Raw genomic sequence first — 23,700 nt, 5'->3', positions numbered from 1 at the left:
TCGGTTGGAAGAACTGGGCTGCAGAGGGAGGCTAGGTTCTAGGTCCGGGCTGGCCACATAGAGCCAAACCGAACCTAGCCACGCACTTTAGAGAGCTGCAGCTGCACCCACCCGCATCCTGCGCACAAGCCTGGCTGGCTGGAGAGGTGGAGGCTGGGAGGGCACTGCGTGCTCCCTTGTTCTCCTCTGGGGAAGGGGGCCCTAATGCCGGACCGCCCACCCCTTCCACTGCACGCCTTGGGAGGGTTTTGCTTTCAGGCCTTCTGGTGCACCTCCACCGCTTCCACCAGAGAGGGCAGCCTGCAAGCTAAGGCCCCACCTCCCCCCCAGGCTCCCGCGGGTTCCGCATTCAAAGTGCCGGCTACGGAGCGATGAAACAGTCAATGGGCTGCGTGGCCAGTAGTCAGTGAGCCTGTGGGGCCAGCGCCCTTGCCTCTTAGTGCCCCCCCCAAGGCATCCCACCACCCCCAGGGGGCGGTACTGCCCACTTTGGGAGCCACTAAATTAGACTGCAATTCCCCTTCAGTTTCCACAGTTTTCTTGAGACATGTCTTCTACAAAAACTGTTTCTAATTTCTCAAAGCGAACTGAGTTGAAATGCTTGCTAAATCCCTAACATTACATTTGTCCCACATGAGGACTGACTGCCTGTCCCTTCCTTTCCACATTGCCCTTCTAACCAGGGATTGCTAGTCACAAACCACAATGAATTTTACATGATTTGATTGTGCCATCACACTTTTCCTGATAATAAGCTGGAAGAAACAGATTTGGGGGAAGCATAACCAGAATTAGTTGGCACCTATATTAAATTGTAGGAAAGAGACATAGGATTAAACTCCAACTAATTTTCCCTAGTCACAGCTGCCAATGCAAAAAGAGAAGAGAATTCATGAAAATATTTCTCTGGGAAATATTTTGAACAGGATCTTTTCTTTCTTAAGATTTTGAAAAACTCCTAGTTGCTTGGAGTGCAATCCATGAGTGATATTTAAATTGATGTAGAAATTCTTCATACTGATCACATATTTTTGTCAGCAGTTATTCCGTGATTTGAAAGCCTGGTCTGAATTGGTGACATAATTGTAAGAATGCCATTTGTGTTTATGCCTGCACACTTAATCTGAATACATTTTATTCCTAGGTTGTGTATGTATGTATACTCTAGGTAAATCATGAGGATGCCTTGCCCTGCCACTTCAAGGCTGTCATTGGCTCTTAGTTGTAGGTTGTCAGCAGTGATAAAGGTTTGTGTAGGTAAAACCCTGCAAGCAGATTTACCCACGCAGGACAAAATTAAGCAAACTGTTCCATATGTTTGCATTGCACTCATTCCTCAGGCAATCCAAGGTAAACATTACAGATCCAAATCTTTGGGGTCAAAACTGTGTGCCTGGGTATTGAAAGATAAGGTAAAGACTTCTTGGAGTCAACTTGTGTGGACCGCTAGGCAGTTTCCTTAGCCGTGATGCAGAATCTGTCCGCCACGTTTCTTCCTCCTTCCATTAGTCTGTTCATTGAGATGCCGCTGAAGCTTTGACCAGGCCTGACCTTCCCCATTTCAAAGGCCCCGGAAGGTCTGCTGGGGGCTGCCCTCCAGAGGCTTGCCAGATCAGAGGAGTATGACAACACAGAGAAATATGATCCAAGATACCTTTTGCTATTCTTCGGAATACATTTTGCTTCTGTAACATTCCTGATTGCCAACTGGGACTTCCAGGTGCATCCAGCACAGTTATCCTTGGAGTAAAACTCCCTGAGGACAGAGGCTTGCTTGCTTAATAGCGCTGGATGCTAGCAAGCCTCTTTGTGACGCCATGCCCTGCCATGCCTCAGATATGGTGGCCATGCAGGACAGTTCCTCCTAAGGCAAAGGAGTCCTGGACTGGGCACTGGGGGCAGCAGGGATGAAGCCGTCAAGAAAACATTAAGGCGCCCAGATAATAACTCTTGTTACATAGTCAAATTAAGGGCCATGGGGGAACCCGTTTGAGTGGGAAGAACTGAGGTGGCTGTTAAGCCTGGATTCCCCAACGGGTGTTAAGGAAAACAAATTAAATAGAACATGCAGCGAAGTCAGATAGGAAGACAGGTAAATGTGTGAGATAAGTTTTCTAGTTAACACGCAGTAAAAATACAGATACGCTTGTGCTATCAAAAATATAGTTTATTCCATTTAAGAATTATAGCATAGTCAAATAATCATTATCGGTCCATTAGTCATATAAAGATAGAGAATATCAATTTCAGTCAAGTCTTGTCGGGGATACTCTATTTGCAAAGTCCGTGTTGAGTAGCCAATGTCAGTTCACTTACAATAAATCAGTCCAATCTTTATTTTCTCTCCGTTGAGAAAAATAAACACTCCTTTATCTCTCCCCGTTCCAGCAAGAATGCAGTCATCAATCCATTCAGTAATTAGGGATCAGTAAGCCAGAGAGAGTGAGCTGCAATTGCCTCGCTTCTTATATAGTGCTTTTACAACCACACCCTTAATTACATTCTTGCTGTTAAAGTTACACACACTTTAACTAACAAACCATGATACCTTATTTATTATTTTTTTACCCAAACCAGTTAGGGTAAACAATGTTATTCCTAACAGTGGCCGCTGATCCCAGCCAAACGGAGGGAGTGGCTTCTGGTGGGCCAGCTTGGCTTCCAAGGCAGGCAGCAGGGGAGATGAAGGGGGGAGGCCGGACATTTCGTACTGCAGGCCTGCCTTGTCTGTGTGACCCGATGCACTTGGGGTGCCAAATAGGTCCCCCACCCACGCCTGGATATTTATCCAGATCTTCCCTTGTTGTTATGCTGAGGCTTTAGCCTCCGGTAAGGTTCCTCGGGAGGAAACGGACAAAAAATAGGCTCCCACTTTCCGGTGTTTACGTCCAGCTGATGCAAGGCCTTCGCCCAATTTCCCCAGCGGGAGATCCTCGGGCTTCAGGGGGAAAGCAGGCAGGGCTTCTTCCCCCTCCGGCAGCCCTTCCCTGCTGCCCTCTTGCTCCTGGGCTCAGTCGAGGCCGGGCCCAAGGCCAGCCAGATCGTTTGGGGGGGGGGGAATGAGACCCAGAGACCCCCCTCCATGGAAGTGAGCAGCCAGCAGGGGCTCCTCCTCCCCGGTATCCCAAGGCACCGCCTGGGACTGTGGGAAGGGAGGGTGGGCCGGAGGGAAGGCAGCTGACCTTCTGACCAAACACTTTCAGAGACTGTGGGAGGTGCTCCTCACCTGCCTTAACGCTTCTGCTAAGGAGGAAGTGGGGCCAGTCCGTAAACCCCCTGCCCCCCCAGGCGAGGAGCAGAGAGTCCACGTCCTGGGGGGGGGAAGGGCAGCCCGATCCTGTTGGAGGATCCAACTGTGTATTATGGGATGCCAGCATTACATCTGCGTGTGTGTGTGTGTGTGTGTGTAGAAAGGGAAATAAAACTGACAAGGTGAAAAGCTCCACATTAATTGTCCCCCTGAGCTGTGTTGTTCTTCCCTCGATCCATCTGACGAAGGAAAGGCAGATAAAGGAATATGGCTGTATTCATATTGGGTGAGTTGCACCCGTCAGCGGGAGGGATTGAGGAATGGGTTTCCCCCTCCTGGTAGGTGGCAGAGCGGTTGTATAAATCCATCCGCCAAGAGGAAAGGAAGGAGGGAGCCGGCCGTGGGACACCTAAATTCCAAGAACAGGCCTTAAGATTCAGAGAAGTCAGGACCGATGGATGGAGAGAAGGGCAGGGAGCCTCATCACCGACTGGAAATTGAACAATACGAGGAGAAGGTGTTCAGTTTGGAAAGAAAAGGCAAAGAAAATATACGATAGCACTCTTCAGTTACCTGATGAGAAGCCAGACAGAAGAAAACGGAGACCTCTTCCCTCTCAGGGTGCAGGATATGGAATACGACCTAAAGTTGAATGGTAAAAGTTTTTTCCCAACAGAAAGAAGAGCTTAACGGTGGAACCAATGATTTAGGAAGGTTGTAGATGCAGGTTGGATTAATCGTCTCAGCGGCCCTTTCCAACTTTATGCTTCTATTTTCATTGAAAATAAGCCAGGCCAAAGCAATGAATCAACAAGAGGCAGTTCTGGCTTGTAAGGGTTTTTAGTTGTTAGTTTATTTACTTCCTATTTTCTTCTTTATTTCTTTTCTGTTATACCAGCCATTCCCTCCCTGGCGGCAGGCTAGTTGCTCCTTTGCTGCAAACATCATTATAAATAAATACCTGGATAATGCCAAAATTTGACAGCAATGTGTCTTTTTCATATGAATTTCTGTACAGTCATAGATCAGAAATTAAGATAAAAATCAGAACAAGATGCTTCAAGGCAAATTAATGGACACAAATATCATTAAGAAATGAAGCAACCTGTTTATCAAAACTTCATCAAACATCATTTATCCAAACCTATTACTGATTATACAGAGAATCTAATAGTCCTTTTCATAGATAACACTTTGCAAATTTTTCCAGTGATTCTGATATACCAGTCCTTTAATTAAAAAACGTAAAATCTATGCGTGGAGTCAATTCACACAATTGCTAATATTGGGAGAAATTAACACCCCCTGCTAGATACAGGTGTGAAGGACAAACAGATCCACTTGTCTCAGTGCTCAAATAAGCACCTGCCTTTTGCGAGTGATGTCATTCAGCTCCCCCTCCAAGACCTTTGAAGAGAAGGGCACCCAACACCTCTTGCAAATGCCCTTCTTGAAGAGCAGGAAAGGTGTCATAAAATATACTTTGGGGGGGTCTAAGGGAGCCACTGACATCACATTAATGATGATTGAAAGTTTGAAATCTGTTGTCCTGTGAAATGATATAATAATTCATCAATGTATACATGATGTGTATAAATTTTAAAATGAGATGAATTCTCTAGCAAGTAAACAATTAAAATAGGAACTAGCCCTGCATATTTGATTATAAAACTGGAATTGTGTGTCAGATAACACAAAAGGGGCCTAATTGGTAGTTTTCTGGTTGGTTGGCTTCTTGACCAGACAGTGAGCTACTTAAGCATAAATACACCCTGACTTTGGGCGAATATTTCCAGGGAACAAATGGGTCACACTTTATAAGGAGAGGGAGGGACGGCTGACTCCTGTTTGATCAGCAAAACCAAATGTTCCCTTCCCTTGGACTGCAGCAAGAATGAGGTCATTGGGAAACGGATCCAGGAGAAATAATTGCACAGGGCTGCATTTGTTTGGACTGCAAGATGATACGTCCAAAAAGATAGTTTTGAAATAGCAAAAAATAAACATTTGTACAAACCTTGCTTTCAGCTGGATCTTGGTTTGGGTGGGTCACATTGCTGACAAGCCACAACCTTCTCAGGACAGCAAACAGAGCCCATCGAGAAAGAGCGCAAAAAACACCAGAATTGCCTTTCCCTCTCCTCTAAACTTCCGTGTCTGAACTGAGGCTGCCTGTGTAGGTGGCTGCACACATCCAGACACCTCACGAAGCTTCACAGGGCTTGCTCCTCTTAGTAAGTTTGCTCCCTTGAATTGCAACCTGACAGTTTATTCCAAAACCCTTCTGACTGGCGGCACAGAGAGGTCTGGTTTTCCTTCTCTTGATAAAAAATGCTGTAAAATGTTTTCACTGAATCCCCTGCTAGTTTTCATCAGCGCCATGATAATCCCAAATATTTTTTTGTTTATTTAATTTATTTGTCAATCGCTTACAAGATAATAGGTATAAGTATAAACATGAGTAAGAATACAGGAAATAGGTACGATTAAATGGGGACAATAGGACAGGGACGGTAGGCACGATGGTGCACTTATGCACACCCCTTACAGACCTCTTAGGAATGGGGTGAGGTCAATTGTGGATAGTTTGAGGTTAAAGGAGTGGGGGTTAGGGGATGTAACAACAGAGTCAGGTCGTGCATTCCAGGCATTGACCACTCTGTTGCTGAACTAGTTCTGCAATCAAGTTTGGAGCGGTTAACATTGAGTTTGTATCTGTTGTGTACTCTTGTATTGTTATGGCTGAAGCTGAAGTAGTCATTGACTGGTAGAACATTGTAGCAGATAATTTTGTGTGCTATGCTTAAATCCAACCGTAGGCGGCATAGTTCAAGGTTGTCCAAGCCTAAAATCTCAAGCCTGGTGATATAAGGTATTCTGTTGCGAGCAGAGGAGTGTAGTACTCTTCTCGTGAAATATTTCTGGACTTGCTCAATTGTATTAATGTCCAATAGACAGTGTGGATTCCAGACTGAAGAGCTGTGTTCAAGTATTGGTCTGGCAAAAGTTTTGTATGCTCTAGTTAGCAATTTGATATTTTCAGAGGAGAAGCTTCCTAAGATTAGATTTACAACTCTTAATGCCTTTTTGGCAATGCTGTTACAGTGAGCTCTGGCACTTAGGTCATTAGATATGAGAACCCCAAGGTCCTTGACAGAGTGAGGATCGTCAACGAGGTCATATCCGCCTAGTTTGTATTTGGTGTACTGATTTTTTTACCAATGTGTAGGACAGAGTATTTGTTGGTCGAGATTTGGAGTTGCCAGATGTTTGACCATTCAGACACATAATCAAGGTCTCTTTGAAGAATAGTAGCATAGTCAGTGGTGTTGAATAGTTTTACGTCATCCGCAAAGAGGACGCAGTTGCTTATAAGGTGATCGCAAAGGTCATTTATATAGAGTATAAAGAGTGTGGGTCCTAGAACGCTGCCTTGGGGGACACTGCTGTTAACTGGAGCAGGGTTTAATAAAGCGCTCCCTATTTTTACTATTTGTTGCCTGTTTGACAGGAACACAGTAATCCATTTATGAAGGGATCCAGAAATACCGTAAGAGTTTAGTTTTAACAGTAGCTTTTCATGTACCACTGAATCAAAGGCTTTGCAGAAGTCTATGTAAATTGTATTTATGTGTTTATGTAAAATTGTATTTATGTAAAAATCAAATAGCAGAGATTATTTTCTTACAGTGATTTTATTCATACAAATCTTTACAGGTTTTTTTTTTTAAATCCTTCAACTATCTTTCTTATACTGACCTTTATAAATACAGATATTTATATATCTATTCCTTTCACATCCCCAAAGTCTCCCTCTGACCATTCCAGGGATAGATCTATTTAAAGTCTACACAACAACCCAGTAGTGGATCTCCAACAGATTCCAATAGATCTCAGACGTATCAGTTTCATTGTACATAATTATGTTTCCATGTACACCATTAGCTAATTAACGTTTATAATTTCCTATTTTTATTAGACCAAGACCGTTTTCCCCCTTGACTTTTTATGTTTTTTACTAATAATTTGACAATGTTTGCAGCAAAGTTCAATCTCTGGGTTTTAGCTATATAAACTTGCCGTCTACAATTGTTAATTACAAAATCTACATTCGGGGGGTTTGGGGTGGATCCAAAAATAACTACGTCTTCATCAAGTCTCCCCTCCACCTGTGTTCTTTCAGTGATTAATAAATGGATGTTAATATGGGAGAAGTCTTCATTTTGTTTCTACTTCAGGTTGAATGATCTTAGATCAGCTTGACAAATACCTCTTTAGATTTTGGTTGGTTTCACTCCTGCTGAGCTTCACAATGTGGTTGCTCTACAAAGCACCAGGCAACTTGAAAACGGAGCCTAAGTATCCCAAATTACCCTCTTTTAAATCACAAAGCTCTCTACTCTTTTCCTCCCTTTCTCAAAAAGGTTACTGTATAAGAGTTCCCTCATTTTGTTCTTCTCGTTTAATCCCTCCTGTGTCGTGCTGATTCCACTTTTAAAAGGCACAGGCGTTGACAATTATATCTTCCTGCTTTTCTTCCTGAGTCCATGGCTTGCAGGGGTTACGGACCCGGAGAAAAGGCAGGCAAATAGTAAATCCTATTCCCCACCCCCACTAAGAAACGAAGCAAGAGAATCCCCATAGCGAGAAGACTGGGGGAGGGCTGTTATTTTCTCTGCTTAGGAAGAGAGGCAGCCCCTCGCGATCCTGAGGGTATGTATCCAAGTGGGATCGGGATGCCCCAGGCCTCCTCCCTGAGGACGCTTCCTTTTCACCCTGGCCCTCCGGTAGGTGGGAGGGAATAGGAGCACTGCTGTTATTGGGTGGTCTCGAGGGGATGTCCTCAATTACTGCCATTAACATGAATGTAACTTAATTCAACAATTAGGAAATGTTCAATTAGAAACCCTGTGTTTGGGCTGTAATGTTGATCATCCAGGTCTCTCCTCTTTAAAAAAAAATATGTGACTGAAAAATACAACCAAGTTTAGGTGACGTGTTTATGAAACCATGTTGCTTTAAAAGTTTTGCGGTATTAAACAGAGGATTAGAGCAAACGCCTCCTTGGCCTCTGCTGTGAACATAGTGTGCTTATCATGCTGCAGGACCCCTTGTCTCCAGGGACAATCTTAAACACCCTTTGCAGAAGCTCTACTGGACAAGGGCTCATCGTTTGAGCTTTGACTTGAGCTTGACGTTTATGTGCCTGAAAAAACCCAGGTCCTGTCAGTAAATCACCTTTGCTTTTAATGCCCACTCTGGCTCCCCTACTGAAGTCCTAACTCAAGGACCCTGGGAAGAGGAATATTCCAGCCCTTTCAGGTGAAACCAACAGAGAGCATCCGTTACTTCCTGCTTCTCTGATGTTCACCATCCAATATGATGCAACGGAGAAGAAAAATAATAAAAGCCTGGAACTTTTCCCTCACTGAATGGGGGAAAGTCCTTCAGGGCCTACCAACATTTGGGGGAATCTCTGAAGATGTAAAACAGGCTAGCCAGGAATGTAGTCCAGGGTGCTTTGAGGTCAACAAGGAAGCTCTGCAGATTCTGCAATATTTTAAATCTTTGCTGTTTGGGATGAAACCTAAAATATTTGTAGCTGAATGGAATATTTTATACTTTCATGATATCTATAATCATGAAGGTTTTTTTAAAAAGTATTGGCAGTGTATGTCAATACTCCTCTGCATAAGACAATGGAAATATTTGGATGCTAAAACTTAGTCAAATAGTCCCAGTTACAGTAAAGCTTCAATTAAGTGAACCATCTGGGAGGAAGATTTCTCACTTTAAATCATTTTTATGATTTCTTGATTATGCAAATGACTTGATCAGGAACTACTAATTGGCTAAGTTTGCACTAATTCTTCTAGTATTGTGTTCAGATTATTTTTGGGCCCTGCTCAGTTGCTAAGTAATAAAATAGACACATCAAGAAATAAACACAACTTTAAAAACCATGAAGGCAGTTTCCATACACAACTTATTCCTCTTAACTTAGAGGAACCATAAAATCAAGCCTGAGTGATTTTAATTCTTTGTCTTTTCTTTTTTTTCTTTAGGCCCAAACCTCATTGAATAATCTGCCATTTCCCCCTCTGGGTGTTAATGCCTCCAGCCAAACCATTGGAGAGGAGAGGGGGAGGGGGGCTCAGCATGACTAAGCTGGGTCAGGAATTAGGTAAATCCTGCCAAGGGTCCATTTTTCTTCCACATTTTCTCCTAAATGGCCAGGAATGGCTAAATCACAGCATGTGGCAGATCTGGAGTGTAAAAATCCAGCCGGTCAGTCGATGGCAAAGAAAATCAGCAGCAACATTTTGCTGGCCCCTAGCAGTCACCCGGCATTTTGCAGTTCAGATCTGGTATCCCTGATACTGAGAGAACCATTTTATTTATTTATTTATTTGATTTGCCAATTGTTTACAAGATAATAAGTATAAATGTATACATAGTTGTGAATACATGAAATGGTTACATATAAGAAAAATAAAGAATAAGAGAAACAATAGGACAGGGACGGTAGGCACGTTGGTGCGCTTATGCACGCCCCCACAGACCTCTTAGGAAAGGGGTGAGGTCAATAGTAGACAGTCTTTTTCTACTTTTCTACTCTCTATTGACATCGACACGCATAAATCATCCACGTAGTGGGGGATGGAGGGGGGGAACCAACCCCACTATGTGGATTGTATCAGAGCCATCCGATGCTGTTTCTCACCCTGTCCTGGAAGGCCAGTATGGAAAAACTCATAAAAATAGGGGGGGGAAACTCTTGAAATTTTGCAGACGGATGAAAGTGGACATCTGCAAATTGTTACGAAGTAGATGCTTTGCTTTCTGTCTAATTGGGGGCGGGGGGGGGGAATTCTGCCAAAGAAACATCTCACAATTTTAGAGAAATGTAAATTTGTGGTCTACCTTAACTTCGAAAGGTTCCTTGAAAATGTAAGCGTGTGATTCAATTAGTAATTGCAGCTGTGCAAACACCCTGCAGACAACAAAAGATGGTAAAAACTGCTGCCGAGTTGTCTTTTAGGCAAAGCCAACTTGCAACAAGTATTTCCCATACAGCAGGCAGCTTAAATTGTACAAAGAGAGAGAGTTTTACTGAATAGGAATGAAACATAAAGGCAGTGGAAACTGTTCTCTACAGTAAAATCACTAAATCAACACAGGCTTTATTAAGTGAAAATATTACTATATTTTTGTGAAAACAATTTTCCCCTTAGAATAAATGGAAAAATTCAGAGGGGAAAAAATCCATCATTTAATTTGCCTATTGGGTTCTTTGCTAATTGCTGATTCATATATATATAAGCAGAGATCTGTATCAATTAAGCAGAGCTTGAAAACATTTCCTTAAAACAATTCAACAGTTTGTTAAAACAACCTGTATATATCAGGAACTCACAGGAGGCATGTCTCATTAAAATAAAGTTATAGTCAGCATCCAGCACAATAGTTTTTAAGAGGAGAATAATAGCAATTGGTTTTTGAAGAAACTTTCTATATAAAATTATGTCATGTGTTGAAAAAATGCTGAAATTTGGAATATAATATTTGCAATGTATTCGTATATTTGGAATATAATTTAGAATATAAATATCTAATATATAAATGTAGGCTATAATAGTAGATTAATATAATGTAATCAGTAAGATCATAACAAGGCAATTAAGTGGCTGGAACTAGAGCAGTTTGTTGCTTTTTCTTTCTTTTTTCTGGATTTATAACAAAATGAGAGATACTCTTCAGATATTCAGCATCTTTGAATTTCTGTTTCTTGCAAGCAGACGGAATATACATGCTGCATCCTATGGCCTGGTTGTGATCACCCTGAAGAGGCGAAAATGGCCCCTGAGAGCCTTCCTGGGTTTCTTCTGTGGGGCTTCAGCCCATTTCTTATGTCCCGTGTAGTTGAGCGATGGGTTTGAAAAGAGCCCCAGCTTCTCAAAGCTTCCCTGACCTGATTTGTTTGAGGTTCCCCTGTAAGGAATTTCCAGGCTATTTTGGTCTGAAAGACAGGCAGTGGGTAGGGGAAAAAGTCTGCAGCTCTTTCAGGGAGCATAACGGCACCTGGGACTCGGCTCCAGAATACCTGTCAGTTGCCATCATTCCTCTCCCCAAATTGTTTTTCCAACGTTGACTCTTCCATTCAATCTTTGGCTTAACCACGTAGGGCAACCTTCCCTGTGCTAACTTGGAGACAGTTACTACAGTAGAATATAGAACAAGAGGGTTGGAAGGGACCTTGGAGGTCTTCTAATCCAGCCTCCTGCTCAAGCAGGAGACCCTCTACCATTCTGGACTAATGACTGTACAATCTCTTCTTGAAAACCTCCAGTGATGGAGAACCCACAACAACTTCCGGAGGAAGTTTCTCCTTAGTTCCAGGTTGCTTTTCTCCTTGATGAGCGTCCATCCGTTCCTTCGTGCCCTGCCTCCAGGTGCTCTGGAGGATAGCCTGGCCCCCTCTCGTCTATGACAGCAGCGCCTCTCTCGGGTACTGGAGGAGTGCTGTCAAACATATTTGCATCGAAACATCTCTGAGGAGTCCTTCATTTGAGCAAATCTGCCTTGGTCAAACCGAGTGCCCACCTATTTCACCACCATTCTTCATTTCAGTCCCATCCTCTTTGTGTGGCTTCTCCATCCTTTAATTTTTAAGACACCAGGAGACAGGATGATGACAGCGGCAGATTTGAGAATTCTGGGTTTCTTACAAGCTGGGGTAATGCACACCCTCCCCTTGACGCAGCTTTGGTCTTTCTCCTTGCCAACTATTTATAAACAATAAGCTCTAAGTCAGAAAGAGAATGCATTTCTATCTTGTTCTTTGTTCTTTATGATAAGGAAAAGAACCTATCCAATTATAGTTATATATATATATAAATCCAAACTGTTTCTAACAGACAATAATCACAAAATAATCAAACAGATTCTTAAGCACAAGCTTAAAAATAAACAAGGAATTTACATCTCCAGACAACTTGTCTGTCGTTGCTAGGACTTAATGTATAGGTCTGCTTTGTTTTTTAAAAGTAATGCTGTTTTCGGACAGGGAGGGCACTTTTTTGTGCTTTACAGCTCAGCTAATGATATTTTAAAATTAAAGATGGGAATGAGATACCTTCCTTCCCAGAGACGGAGAAGTGAAGGGCACCTATTAAATATTTGCCCCCCTTTCATTCTCTTTGAAATAGACATGACTTCATTAATTAGAGAGATCAAAGGAAATTCATCCAACTTTGATCCCGATTTATATAAACTCCTCATTTCAAACAGGGATATGGGTGGAAGAGAAGAAGAGTGAATAAGTACAAGCAACAGCCCTTATACACAATGGCTTCGTACCACTTGGGTTGTTGTTTCCAGATTTGTGTGATGTCACGGTGGGGGCTGTTTAGGGAGGCTTCTGACTTTCTTCTGTTTCTCTCTGGATTTGGAAATTGCAAAAAAGTTCCCCTCCCAGTTGGAATTGTTGAATCTGCAGCCCTTCTGGGTGATTGATTTCCTCATCAGTGGAAACGAGGCCTCTTGGTGCCTCCCTCAGCTGAGCTCCAAAGCCCTCCTCCATGGGTCCCACCCGTACAGGCCGGGTCTCCGGCTGCTATGACTAGTCTCTTCCTTTGCTTACAGCCGGTATCCTCTCCCCTCCAAACTGACCCAGGCTGATTTAGCAACAGACAACCCCGGTCACAGCTTTGGGGAAGATGTCTGGTTGCAAAAACTGCCTCCATATCACAATGACATCCACGCCATTTGCAAAGTTTATAAAGGCAAGAGCAGAATTGGAGACTTGGCCACCAGAAGCACCAGCATCTGCCAGGGTCAAAGCACGCAAGATGATGGACACGCCCCTGTGTCTCCTACGTTGTCTTTTCAGCCCCTGTGCAAACGCCCCTGACCAGGACGGGCCTCCCACAGGGACCACGACTTCATTTGTGGTGCCGAAAGTGAAGTTGTTATGGGTGGATACAAAGTCATCTAATCTGATAACAAAACATGCTGCATTCACATCAGTGATGATCTTGATGGTTCCACGCTTGAAGGGTATCTTGATGTATCCTAGAATGTAGAATAGAATAGAGCTGGAAGGGACCTTGGAGGTCTTCTAGTCCAGCCCTCTGCTCAAGCAGGAGACCCTGTATCATTTCAGACAAGTGGCTGTCCAGTCTCTTCTTGAAAACCTCCAGTGATGGAGCAGCCACGGTTTCTGAATGGCAAGTTGTTCCACTGGTTCATTATCCTCCCTGTTAGGAAGTTCCTCCTTAATCCCAGGTTGCTTCTCTCCTTGATTGGTTTCCATCCATTGTTTCTTGTCCTGCCCTCTGGTGCTTTGGAGAAGAGGTTGAACCCCCCTCCTCTTCTTTGGGGCAGCCCCTCAAGTGCTGGAATGCTGCTATCATTCCCTAGTCCTGCTTATTTCTAGACCAGCCAAACCCAAATCCTGCAACCGTTCTTCGTATGCTTTTGTCTCCAGGCCTTCGATCATCTTAGTTGCTCTTCTCTGCACTTTTTCCCAAAGTCTCAACATCTTTTTTGTAGTGGGATGACCAAAATTCATTGCAGTATTCCAGATGGGGCCTTACTAAGGTTTTATAAAGTGGTACTAATAACTTCACGTGATTTTGATTCTATGCTTCTGTTTATACAACCCAGGATTGCATTAGCATTTTTGGCTGCTGCCACACACGGCTGGCTCATATTCAAGGGATCATCCACTCGGACTCCCAGGCCCCTTTCGGAGTTTGAGCCAGGTTTCGCCTAATCTGTACTTACTCCGTTGGTTTTTCTGCCTAAATGTAAAACTTGCTTTTCTCCACTTTAAAATTCATTTTGTTGGAAAGGGCCCATTGTTCAAGTCTGTCAAGATCTTTTTGGATCCTGAGCTTGTCTTCGGGATCCAAATTCTTGTCTCCTGCCTCAGCACATATGGAATTTCAACCTTCTTAAGGCATTGGTGATGTCATTTAGGTAGGTGGGAGTTCTGGTGGCATAAGGTCTGTGTCCATGAAATCCCTGAAACCAGAACATCCACCTGTGACGGTTGAGACCATGAAATGCCTCAGGGGCCTGAGAAGTGGAGGTAGGGTGTCTCCAGCTAGGTGTGGACTTGTATGTCCTTAGGAAACTTTCGTCAGATTGCAAGGCCTCTTCCTGATGTGCTGCTGCAGGATCTGAGGACAGAAGTTGCTAGAACGTTGCTTCTTAGCTTCCTTGATTCACCAGTATTCATACTGATAATTATCCCTGTTTATTCACTTCGTTTAATTATGACTTCATTGTTCTTGAGGCCTTGGACGGCCCCTCATTCTGCACCACTCAGATGGCTGGGCGATGGGATTTCTTTTATTGGCAGTTGTGTCTCGAACTATTGATCTATAGTTTACAATAAACCATGGATTACGACAAGGGAAAGGCCAGTCCATCCCAGATTTACAATCTTAAAATGGTGCTTCTTCATTTCCTGCTTTTGAACAGGCCTTCCTTTGGGGCAGAAAAACCTGAACCATCTTATTCTGTGAAGTCAACGTGTAATCTGTACTTAAAGATTGAAACTTTTCACATTTTTTCTTTCTTTTTCTTTTCTCCCTTTCTCCCCTTTTCTGTTTTTTCCCCTTATCTGTTCCTTTTCATAGAAAATGAGCAAAGGAGAATTAATATTATGTGTTTAACTACTAAATGATTTTTTCCTCTAAGAAAGACATTTTTAAAAAAGTGGTGGTAATTTTTATAAAATTATTACTTAATAAACCGGTCCTTCGGATTTTCTTTTTCTGCATGGGTGGAAATGGAGGGAAGAGAGTTAAATCTTTACTTAAAATATCTGGATGACACATTTCAGAATATACGCAATGGAGTGGGAGGGTAGGTCCTCCACCATCTTAGCGCCTCAACCTGGACACCAGAGGGTGTCACTGTATTGTTCTGACTAGATAACACTGACACATCTGTTACCTTTCATGGTTTTTGTTCTGCAAGTATCTCTTCTAATACTCTGTGTACTTTTTTTAAAGGATCATCTCTTTCATCTAGAAGCTCACCGATTAGAGAAAGGAAGGGGCAGATGTCCATATGCACCAAGTTCTTCCTTCATGTCCACTTTATATGGTAATAACCTAAGAACTCTTTTCCATTCGCACCCACTCTCTATTCCATTTCTAAATGCATCCGTTCCCTTCTGGTTTATTTATGTCGGGTTCTGTTGGATTCACTCACAGAGTCTCAGAGTTGGTCTGCCACCCGTCTTGCCTGTTGCATCACACGGGGGAAACGTCAGCTGTTCTTCAGGCATTGTTACCCTGACTGGCTGTATTATTGCAATCCATTATTGTTATCTGCCACGTAATCTATTCTGAATGTGGGAGAAATCCCAGCCCCTTGTTTCAAGAATTCTCCTTTGGAAATTCAGTCCAAAGCCTACAGGAATGGAGGCTACGGATCTAAACATGCTTCTCCATAGCAGGAAGCTGCCCAACGTTCATTCCTGCACTTTATGCAGAACTCATTCCCAGATCCCTTTAGCAAACTCACAGTGTCGTTTGGAAATGTTGATACAATGTCCATCCTATATTATACCGTATTAATATTGTCCAGCGCAAAAGGCACCTTTGGAATGGTTATTTTGGCTAAGATAGGATTCGTTCCATGCTATCAATGCAGGCAGGGCAGTGAGCAGCCCTTCCTTGTGGGCCCATGCGCTTGAATCTAGGCCAAGCTCAGAAAAAACATGGCCCAGCGAGAGGGGCAGGTAGCCATGGTTGGGGCTGGATGGCCTTAAGCCAGCATGGCACCCCCATCTCCAGGGGAGACCGCAACCACAGAAGAGGGGAGCTGGGCTTCACCTATACTTGCACAGGCCTTTTGAGACAAGTTCAAGATGGCTGCTCTTTTAGTGCTCATCTAATTCTAGTACAAACAATTTAGAGCTTATCAGTTTTGTTTTCTCGCAGAGAAAAACGGGGTAGAAAATGTGTCCTCACAGAGGCTCCTAGAAATGTCTTCCCTTCTTTCATTCTAGTTTAGTGTTGGAAAAAGTAAGCACAGAAAGTCAACTCAGAAGAAGAGGGAACATTTTTCTTTAATCTCACCTATCAGGTTTTGTCCATTCAAGCCATCCATCCACACATTGGGATTTATTTCGGACGTTTGGTGCACACAGATGCTGAACACAGAGCGTCTCTGAAGCCCCTTCAAGCTTTTTCTGGGGTTTCACAATGTTTTCCAAAGTGTAATCGTTGTTTTAAAGAGCTCCAGACAGGTTTGTGTGTTCCAAAATATTGTTTTAGAATTGAGTCCAAAAGTACTCAACAGCAGGACAATCAATAGCCTCATGGCACACTTTGCCAATTTAAAAGACATTGCATGCATTTATCATTTTTTTTAAGAAGCCTCGTGATTCAGAGTAACTTTCACTGAAATGTCTGCACTACAAGCAGAAAAAAATGCAATATAATCTTTTGTGGTTTTGTGTGCCTTAAATTAAAATATTGGGCAAACTCCAATCAAACTTGAGCTTTCCTAAAATGAAATTATTTTAATGGATGAAATTTAAGCACAAATTTTCCTCTGTAACAGAGAAGACTTAAATTGTGCTCCTTCCCTACCGCTTTTATTTTGTTTGGTTGCTCGTTTAACGTTTTCTTGTGAATTAGCTTCAGTTTTGGGAGAGATGATTTGATACTAAGGAAAAACAGCAAGGAACAGTTTCTACTTTTGAATGAATAAATTCTGAATGACGATCAGAAAACAGAATAAGTTTTCAACCATGGCTAATGCTATATAAAAATGTTAAATGATTGGACATATTCCATAAATAATTTTATGACTCAGATGTCTAAAACCAATGAATTCTCCAGTCTGCTTTCCATAAAACAACTTCCTACATTGGAATGGAGCTGGCTGGCGGGTTAGCGAAGACCACACGGGTTATTGAAAGAAAGGAAGGAAAAAAGGCTGTGTTCTTTTGACAAAGGCTGGCTCTCTCATTGGCCTCCTTTCTCCCCCGGGAGGTTTCAGCTGCTGGGACTGGGGACTAAGGTGGGGCCTTTGTACCAGTGGTGGCAGGGCATCCCGTTGTTTCCAGCTACTGGGGGGGTCGGGGGGGTATTCTGGAAGGGGGGAAGGGAGGAGCAAAGAAGGTTGGGGGCCTAGATTCCCAGCCAGCCCCTGAAGGCTTGAAAGGCATCCCATTGCCCAGCTAAATCAAGCAGGCACCCAGACGAAGCAGCACCCATGTGGGAAGGCGCTGGAGGTGGAAGAGGCCGTTTCATACCGAGAGGAGGGAGGGGACCCTGCTGCGTTTCCCCAGGGAGAGGCTGTGTACGTTGATGGACAGCCCAGTGCCAGGCAGGGTCTCCCGTCAGTCAGGTGTCACTCAGTCAGCAACTGAGAAAGAACTGAGGATCTTCCAGGGCCGTGACGGTGAGGTGGCTACATTCAAGGCTTCGAGTCAGCCAGGCCCTCCTGAGGAAAGGCTGGAAGGATGTAGCAAAGACGCATGGAAACGGGGAAGAGATGTTTCTTTTTTTCAAATGGTGTTGAGTAAATATAATCAGAGGCTGTTATCACTACTACACCAAGATGTCCTCGTTGAAGGAAGATCTAGTCCTGTATGTGGATTGATATTTCAGCGTTCTAGAAAATGCTTGATCAGACCATTCTGGGTGAGCACAGACATTCTCACTGAAAGTAGAAAGTAAATACAACATTATTAATTATAGACCTCTAAAAATCCTACTACTGAAAAAATGCTGACTCTTGTGCCTTGAAGAAGAAAATTGCCAGTAAAAATGAGTTTGAAATACAGTTGCATCTTTTCTAAAGAGCTGAACTGCATGTTAAATTTCTCAATCGATCAGTTAACGCTTGAAATGGGCAATTAGTTATATTTTTTTATTAGCTAGCTATTTGTGGAGATGGCTGCAGTTCCTGAAAAGTTTCAAGAGATGTTTGGTTTGTTATCTTTGGGTTTCCCAATCCCAGAAAGAAAACGCAGCTTCCTCCAGAAAAGTCAGAATTAAGATGGCCGCTTGTGAGCCACCAAGACGGGAGACCTTTTGGCCCTTGGAGGAAGCGGTGGCTCAAGCTCCTGGAAGAGGCCAGGAGCGCCCACAGAGAGCTGGCACCACCAGGGAAGGCCAGGGATGTCAGATCAGGCTAAAGAAGCCCCAAACTAATAAAGATATGCAGAAAATTTTATTTTACAAAGACACACACACACACACACACACACACACTCAAAGACAAGTCTAGGCAGCAATACTGCAAGGTAAGAATCTAGAAGAGAGAGAAAAGGCTCTTGCAGAGACTGAAATGACAAACGGTTTCTGAATCTGCTATGGAAGCCTGGGAAAGACACAGCTGCTTTCATGAGTCATAAGAGAAAAGCTTCAGATTCCTATGGAAACCAAAGGTTTTTCCTCTTATGTGGGCCTGTTTTCCGATATCGTGAAAAGCTAGTCTGGGGGAGTCCATTGATTGGAATCCTGCTGGCTAAACAATCTGGGTCATAAGGCTAAGCAGAGGTCAAGATTATATCTTCTAAAGCTGAGAATTAGAGAATGTGATTACATAATTATTTTACCGACTCTGCCATGAAGTACCACCTCAGTATGAGCTGCTGAAATTTATTTTGTATGCTAATATTTTACTTAGCTTCAGGGCCTCATAAGTTTGAAAACAATATTTATTCAGTATTAAGCAAAAACCTAAGAAATAATAATACATTTCTGGTTGGAAATAAATTTCAGAGTCTACCTAGTAGAGAGTTTAAATCATTCAAGTCATTATTTAAAATCATAACATAACTGTTTTCAAATTGACATAAACCAAAATTAAATCCATCCTTCTTGGCAAGTAAAATTTTAAAAAATGTGTTTGTTTTCCTTCAAGTTTAAAAAAGGAAGAAAATAAATATATGATTGTGAGAGAAGACCATTCTTTCTGTATGGGTAATACAGTATGTTCTTTCCACTATTTTGTGGCTTGGCTGCCATCTAGTGGTAAATGTAAATGTTTTGATTCCACGGATACCTATATTTTACGAAGTGAATCAGTGACATATACATAATCTTTACTGCCCTTAGCTTACATTAGGAAAAATATAGAGTCTAAATATTAGATTACCGAATCTCTTCCATATCTCTAGTTACTTGTAGAATACTCACTTGTATAATATCCCACTATTATATATTAAATATTTGTTTTGAGGTCATAGCATATATCAACATCAAACAGGCTTTCCCCCATATCTGTAAAGTTTGGAATTACAAGATGGGTTTGATTGCTGTCCTGTGTTAAGAGAACCTGAAGAAATAGAAGCATCCGCTGACTCCTTTCTGCTAGCCATTCTTGTTGTTCGAAGATGCTGGGCCATTCTGGTACTCGACTGAAGTGCCACACGCCAGAAGTCATTTGGGGCACAGATGTCTTTGTGGTAAAGAGGGCCTGCAGAGTGTGGCTGCCCTGACGAAGAAGGAGCATGTCTGGGGTTGGAGAAGAAGGTTGAGGGGCAGAGCAGCAGGTGCCAGGAAGGACCCCAGAGAGGGAGGGAGAGGGGGGTGCCTCTTATCGGGCCTAGCCAGACTCCCCAACCCGCCTCCTACCCTGCCTGGCCTGGACTCAATTCATGGGCCAGACCAGGAGCAGAGCTGGGGATGTCTCAGTTTGGGCATATTTGGGCCAGCGTACCCAAATGGGCTCACAATCACAGCCTGCGATACAGGATTTCTAAACTTGACTTCACCCTGCAAGGCGCAGACAGGCACACCCGCAGGGGGCCGCTTCCGCTGAGGAGGCCACTTCCACTCCGGGGTCAAGGGAAGCCCACGCCTGGGGCTATGCAGTCAATAGGAATTGAGCCGGGCTTGCTGGAGGCCTTCCTTAACTTCCTCCCATGGTCTCTTTGGTCTTCAGAAAGTGAACTGTTTACTGGACTCTACAGTGACTACTGGGGGAGAGACGCCGCCATTTTCCGCCTGATGGGCCGCCTGGCTCACATCCGGACTGAGCCTGACGATGAGCGGCTGCTGAAAGGTACAAAGGGCTCTAAGTAATCACGACAGTGATGAGGACAAAAGCTGTTTCAGGGTAACAGGTTGGCCTCCGCTTGTGTGGAGCCTCTGCCGTAGGTCTTCTCCCCCAAAGCAGGGTGGTCAGCCCTTACATTATCGTCACAGAGACGGGCTGTGATACAAGTTATTTTAGAGAGGTCCATAATCTCGTGTGGGACAATGCAAGTAAAAGTCACGCTTTGCAACTGGAATTGCAATTGGAATCACACTTTGCAATTAGAATTAAGCAGTTTCATCCATCCCGTATCTCACTGTCTCTTTAAGAACCTAAATTTGTGAGTTCCCACATGATTCCGGACAACGAAGACCGGGAAGACAACAAGGTGTATTTCTTCTTCACCGAGAAAGCGTTGGAGGCAGAAGCAGCTGCCCAGGCTGTCTATGCCAGAGTGGGCCGAGTCTGTGCGGTAAGAAACACTTCTATGGCCATCAACTGGGATTGGCTGCTTTTTTATTTCTTCCTTCTTTCCTTTTTCTGCTGTATATTTAATTCAGCTTTTCCCAACTGGACTCCCATCAGATAGGTTCTAGAACGGGTGAGCCTCTGTTTGTTGGTATGAGCCCCGAGAGAGCAGTTTTAGGAAAGCTGGAATGAAGTAAGAAAACTCTCTCTCTCTCTCTCTCTCTCTCTCTCTCTCTCTCTCTCTCTCTCTCTCTCTCTCTCTCTCTCTCTCTCTCTCTCTCTCTCTCTCCCCCCACCGAGCCAAGCTTGGATTGTGAGTCCAGCTCAGTCTCAGCCATCCCGACGGCCACCCGCCTCAGTGTGACTCTGGCAGACCTCCGTTAGGCTCGTAGAGGGTGGGCATCGGAGAAGACACCAGGGGCAGCCTAGAAAGGAGCCCTTTGGAAAGAGAGAATGGAAAGAAAAAGCCGCCCCTTCTGTGTAGAACTGAACGCAAAGTCCGTGTCTGCGCCTTGTTTGAATTCCAAAGCTCCGTTTTGTATTGCGGTGGCCCGAACAGGTCGGCCGATCCCACCGGCTTCCCACCCCTTTTCTGCCTCCTGCCTCTGCTCAGCTGAGGGGGGGTCTCTGAGGCTCACAAGGGGCCCTTCCAGCATCCCCCGTTGGTCCCGCGAGAGATTAGAGGTGCCCCATTTTAGTTTTCAAGCCTCACCAACACGCACCTCCTTCTGGGAACTCTTGCCTGCAGGGCCTCCGCTCGGCTGTGACCATTAGGGTGTCGTCTGAGGGAGGTAACCTTTACTTCCATACAAGACACTGACTGGAGGGTTGTTGTTGTTGTGCTTTTTCAACTTTTGTGCATGTGTGCAGTTTGGGTTAGTTTGTGGTCTGGTGCTTTGCGCTGAGCCAGAAGGGGGATGGACGGAGTCATGTTGTGTAAATGCACAACTTGGCGGAGTCTGAGAAAGGCCTTCCTTGCCTCCCTCCTTCTGCTCCTCAGAATGACATGGGAGGACAAAGGATGCTGGTGAACAAGTGGACCACTTTCCTCAAAGCCAGGCTGGCCTGTTCGGTCCCAGGGATGAATGGCATCGACACGCACTTTGACGAGTTGGGTGAGTGACGGGGTTGCAAAGGGCAGGAAGGCAGAGCCCTCAGAGTCATCATAGTTGCCTCGCTGCGTTTCAATATTTCATGACAGGAAGGTCATGTTAACCATAATAAACAACAAACCATGGCTTCATGCAGCCACCACAGTGGCAAGGTTCACACCTTGGGCAACAATGTCACCTGCTTGGTTTTGGCTTAGCGTTATGTCTGAATGGGGCCAGTGTGGCTTTTTCAACAAACATTGGTTGAAATAAACCCCAGTTCCGAATAATGTGTGAACCAGTTTCAATTTGCATATTTTCTTCCAGTTCAGTATCACAGAAGAATCAAGAAGCTCTCTCCTGTTTTTAATTAGCCACAGCAGTAATAAATCTTCTCCTTCACCTTGCAATTCTAATAGAACAGGAGACTGACATAGCATGATGCCCAAACTGGGGTCAATAATAACCCTACCCTAGAATTAAGCACGTGAAATTATTTCTTTGCTGGGAAGTATAAAGGAGCCATTTGTGTATTTATTTATGTATATTGTTAAAATATCTAATTTTAGTGCAAGTTAAACTGCCGTGTTTCTATTTTTGCAGAGGACATATTTTTGCTCCAGACTCGGGATAACAAAAACCCGGTGATATTTGGACTCTTCAACACTACAAGGTGGGCAGATATGATGTGGGAATGTCATGAAGACCCTGATGTACAGTCCACAAGACCCCCCACCCCACCCGTCCCCTTAGCAAACGAACAAGGCAATTAGGTGATAGTGATACAAAAATGAGCTTATATAATACACCAGGATTTAGTCCTGGACAATAAAAGGGCTGGAATGGGCCTAATGGCTTATAACCTGTAGGAAGAATCCCGTCTCGTGAAGGGGCGCCTGAAGAGGGTCCAGGTTGAATTTTCTCTTTAGGGGATCCCAGATCCCAGCCAGCCCTGCTCTGGTTCTTGCCTTTCATACCAAAAGAAGTGATCGCAGCCCTCGATTTAGGCAGATACATTTGACAGGATGCTCTTCAAAGCAATCTGCCCATTTTTCCCTGCCTCTCTTTTCTCCCTTCCTTCTTTTCGAGAATAAAACCAGCAATGCACATTAATACACATTTTGGAACACCCAAGAAACAGGCAATTACGTGTTCCTTTGAAACACTAAACAATTTTCATAGCAACCCAACACTGTTGGCTGAGAATTAAATGCCGGCTGCCTGAGGAAGCCCTCGGGGCTGCCCCGCTCACCAACAGAGGAAAACTGGAAACAGGGACACCGTTGTCCTTTGTCGCCACTTCTCTGGCACCGAAGCTCCCTGACTTCCCTCTCTTCCAGTAATGGAGACTGCTTACAGGGAGCAGCCATGGACACGGCGGAAGGGAAGGGCGTCCAGCAGCTTCCACTCCTGAGAAGGCCTGGGCGAGGGCTTCCCAGGGGGAGGGGGAAGCAGGTGTGGCCATGTTGCAACACAAACTGTCCTGCTCGGCTACTGCCTGGGCAGGTCCTTCTGTGGGAATTGTCCGTGGCACAAGGAGACTGGAGAATGGTGAGGGAGCGAGCCAAGGTTGAAGCCGCTGCTCTACAAAATGGTTACGTAACGAGAAGCTTTCCAGCAAGGACTTTCAGGCCTTCATAACCTCCTCCCCTTTTTGCTTTGCAGCAACATATTCCACGGATACGCGGTCTGTGTCTATCACATGGCCAGTATCCGGGCGGCTTTCAATGGACCCTACGCTCACAAAGAAGGGCCTGAATATCACTGGTCTGTGTACGAAGGCAAGGTGCCCTACCCGAGACCTGGGTCGGTGAGTTTTCGGTGTGGGCAAAGGGGTTTCTTCCCCTTCGAGAGAGACGAACGTTTCCTGCT

General features: G+C 44.2%; 1 protein-coding gene across 1 annotated transcript in view; it reads left to right on the top strand.

The window, feature by feature from the left end:
- Positions 1-23,700, top strand: part of SEMA3E (semaphorin 3E) — a 114,923-nt gene that overhangs the window by 79,528 nt on the left and 11,695 nt on the right. The window contains exons 5-10 of the mRNA XM_026682615.2: positions 15,277-15,370; positions 20,177-20,296; positions 20,599-20,741; positions 21,738-21,852; positions 22,432-22,501; positions 23,494-23,638. Coding sequence (XP_026538400.2) covers positions 15,277-15,370; positions 20,177-20,296; positions 20,599-20,741; positions 21,738-21,852; positions 22,432-22,501; positions 23,494-23,638 — 687 coding nt within the window. The remainder of the gene's footprint in view (positions 1-15,276; positions 15,371-20,176; positions 20,297-20,598; positions 20,742-21,737; positions 21,853-22,431; positions 22,502-23,493; positions 23,639-23,700) is intronic.

Source organism: Notechis scutatus, chromosome 6 (genome assembly GCF_049901735.1).
Source record: "Notechis scutatus isolate UNSWTSFEM ecotype Mainland chromosome 6, rNotScu1.2, whole genome shotgun sequence".
Classification (NCBI taxonomy): domain Eukaryota; kingdom Metazoa; phylum Chordata; class Lepidosauria; order Squamata; family Elapidae; genus Notechis; species Notechis scutatus.
This window is presented reverse-complemented; position numbering and strand designations above follow the sequence as displayed.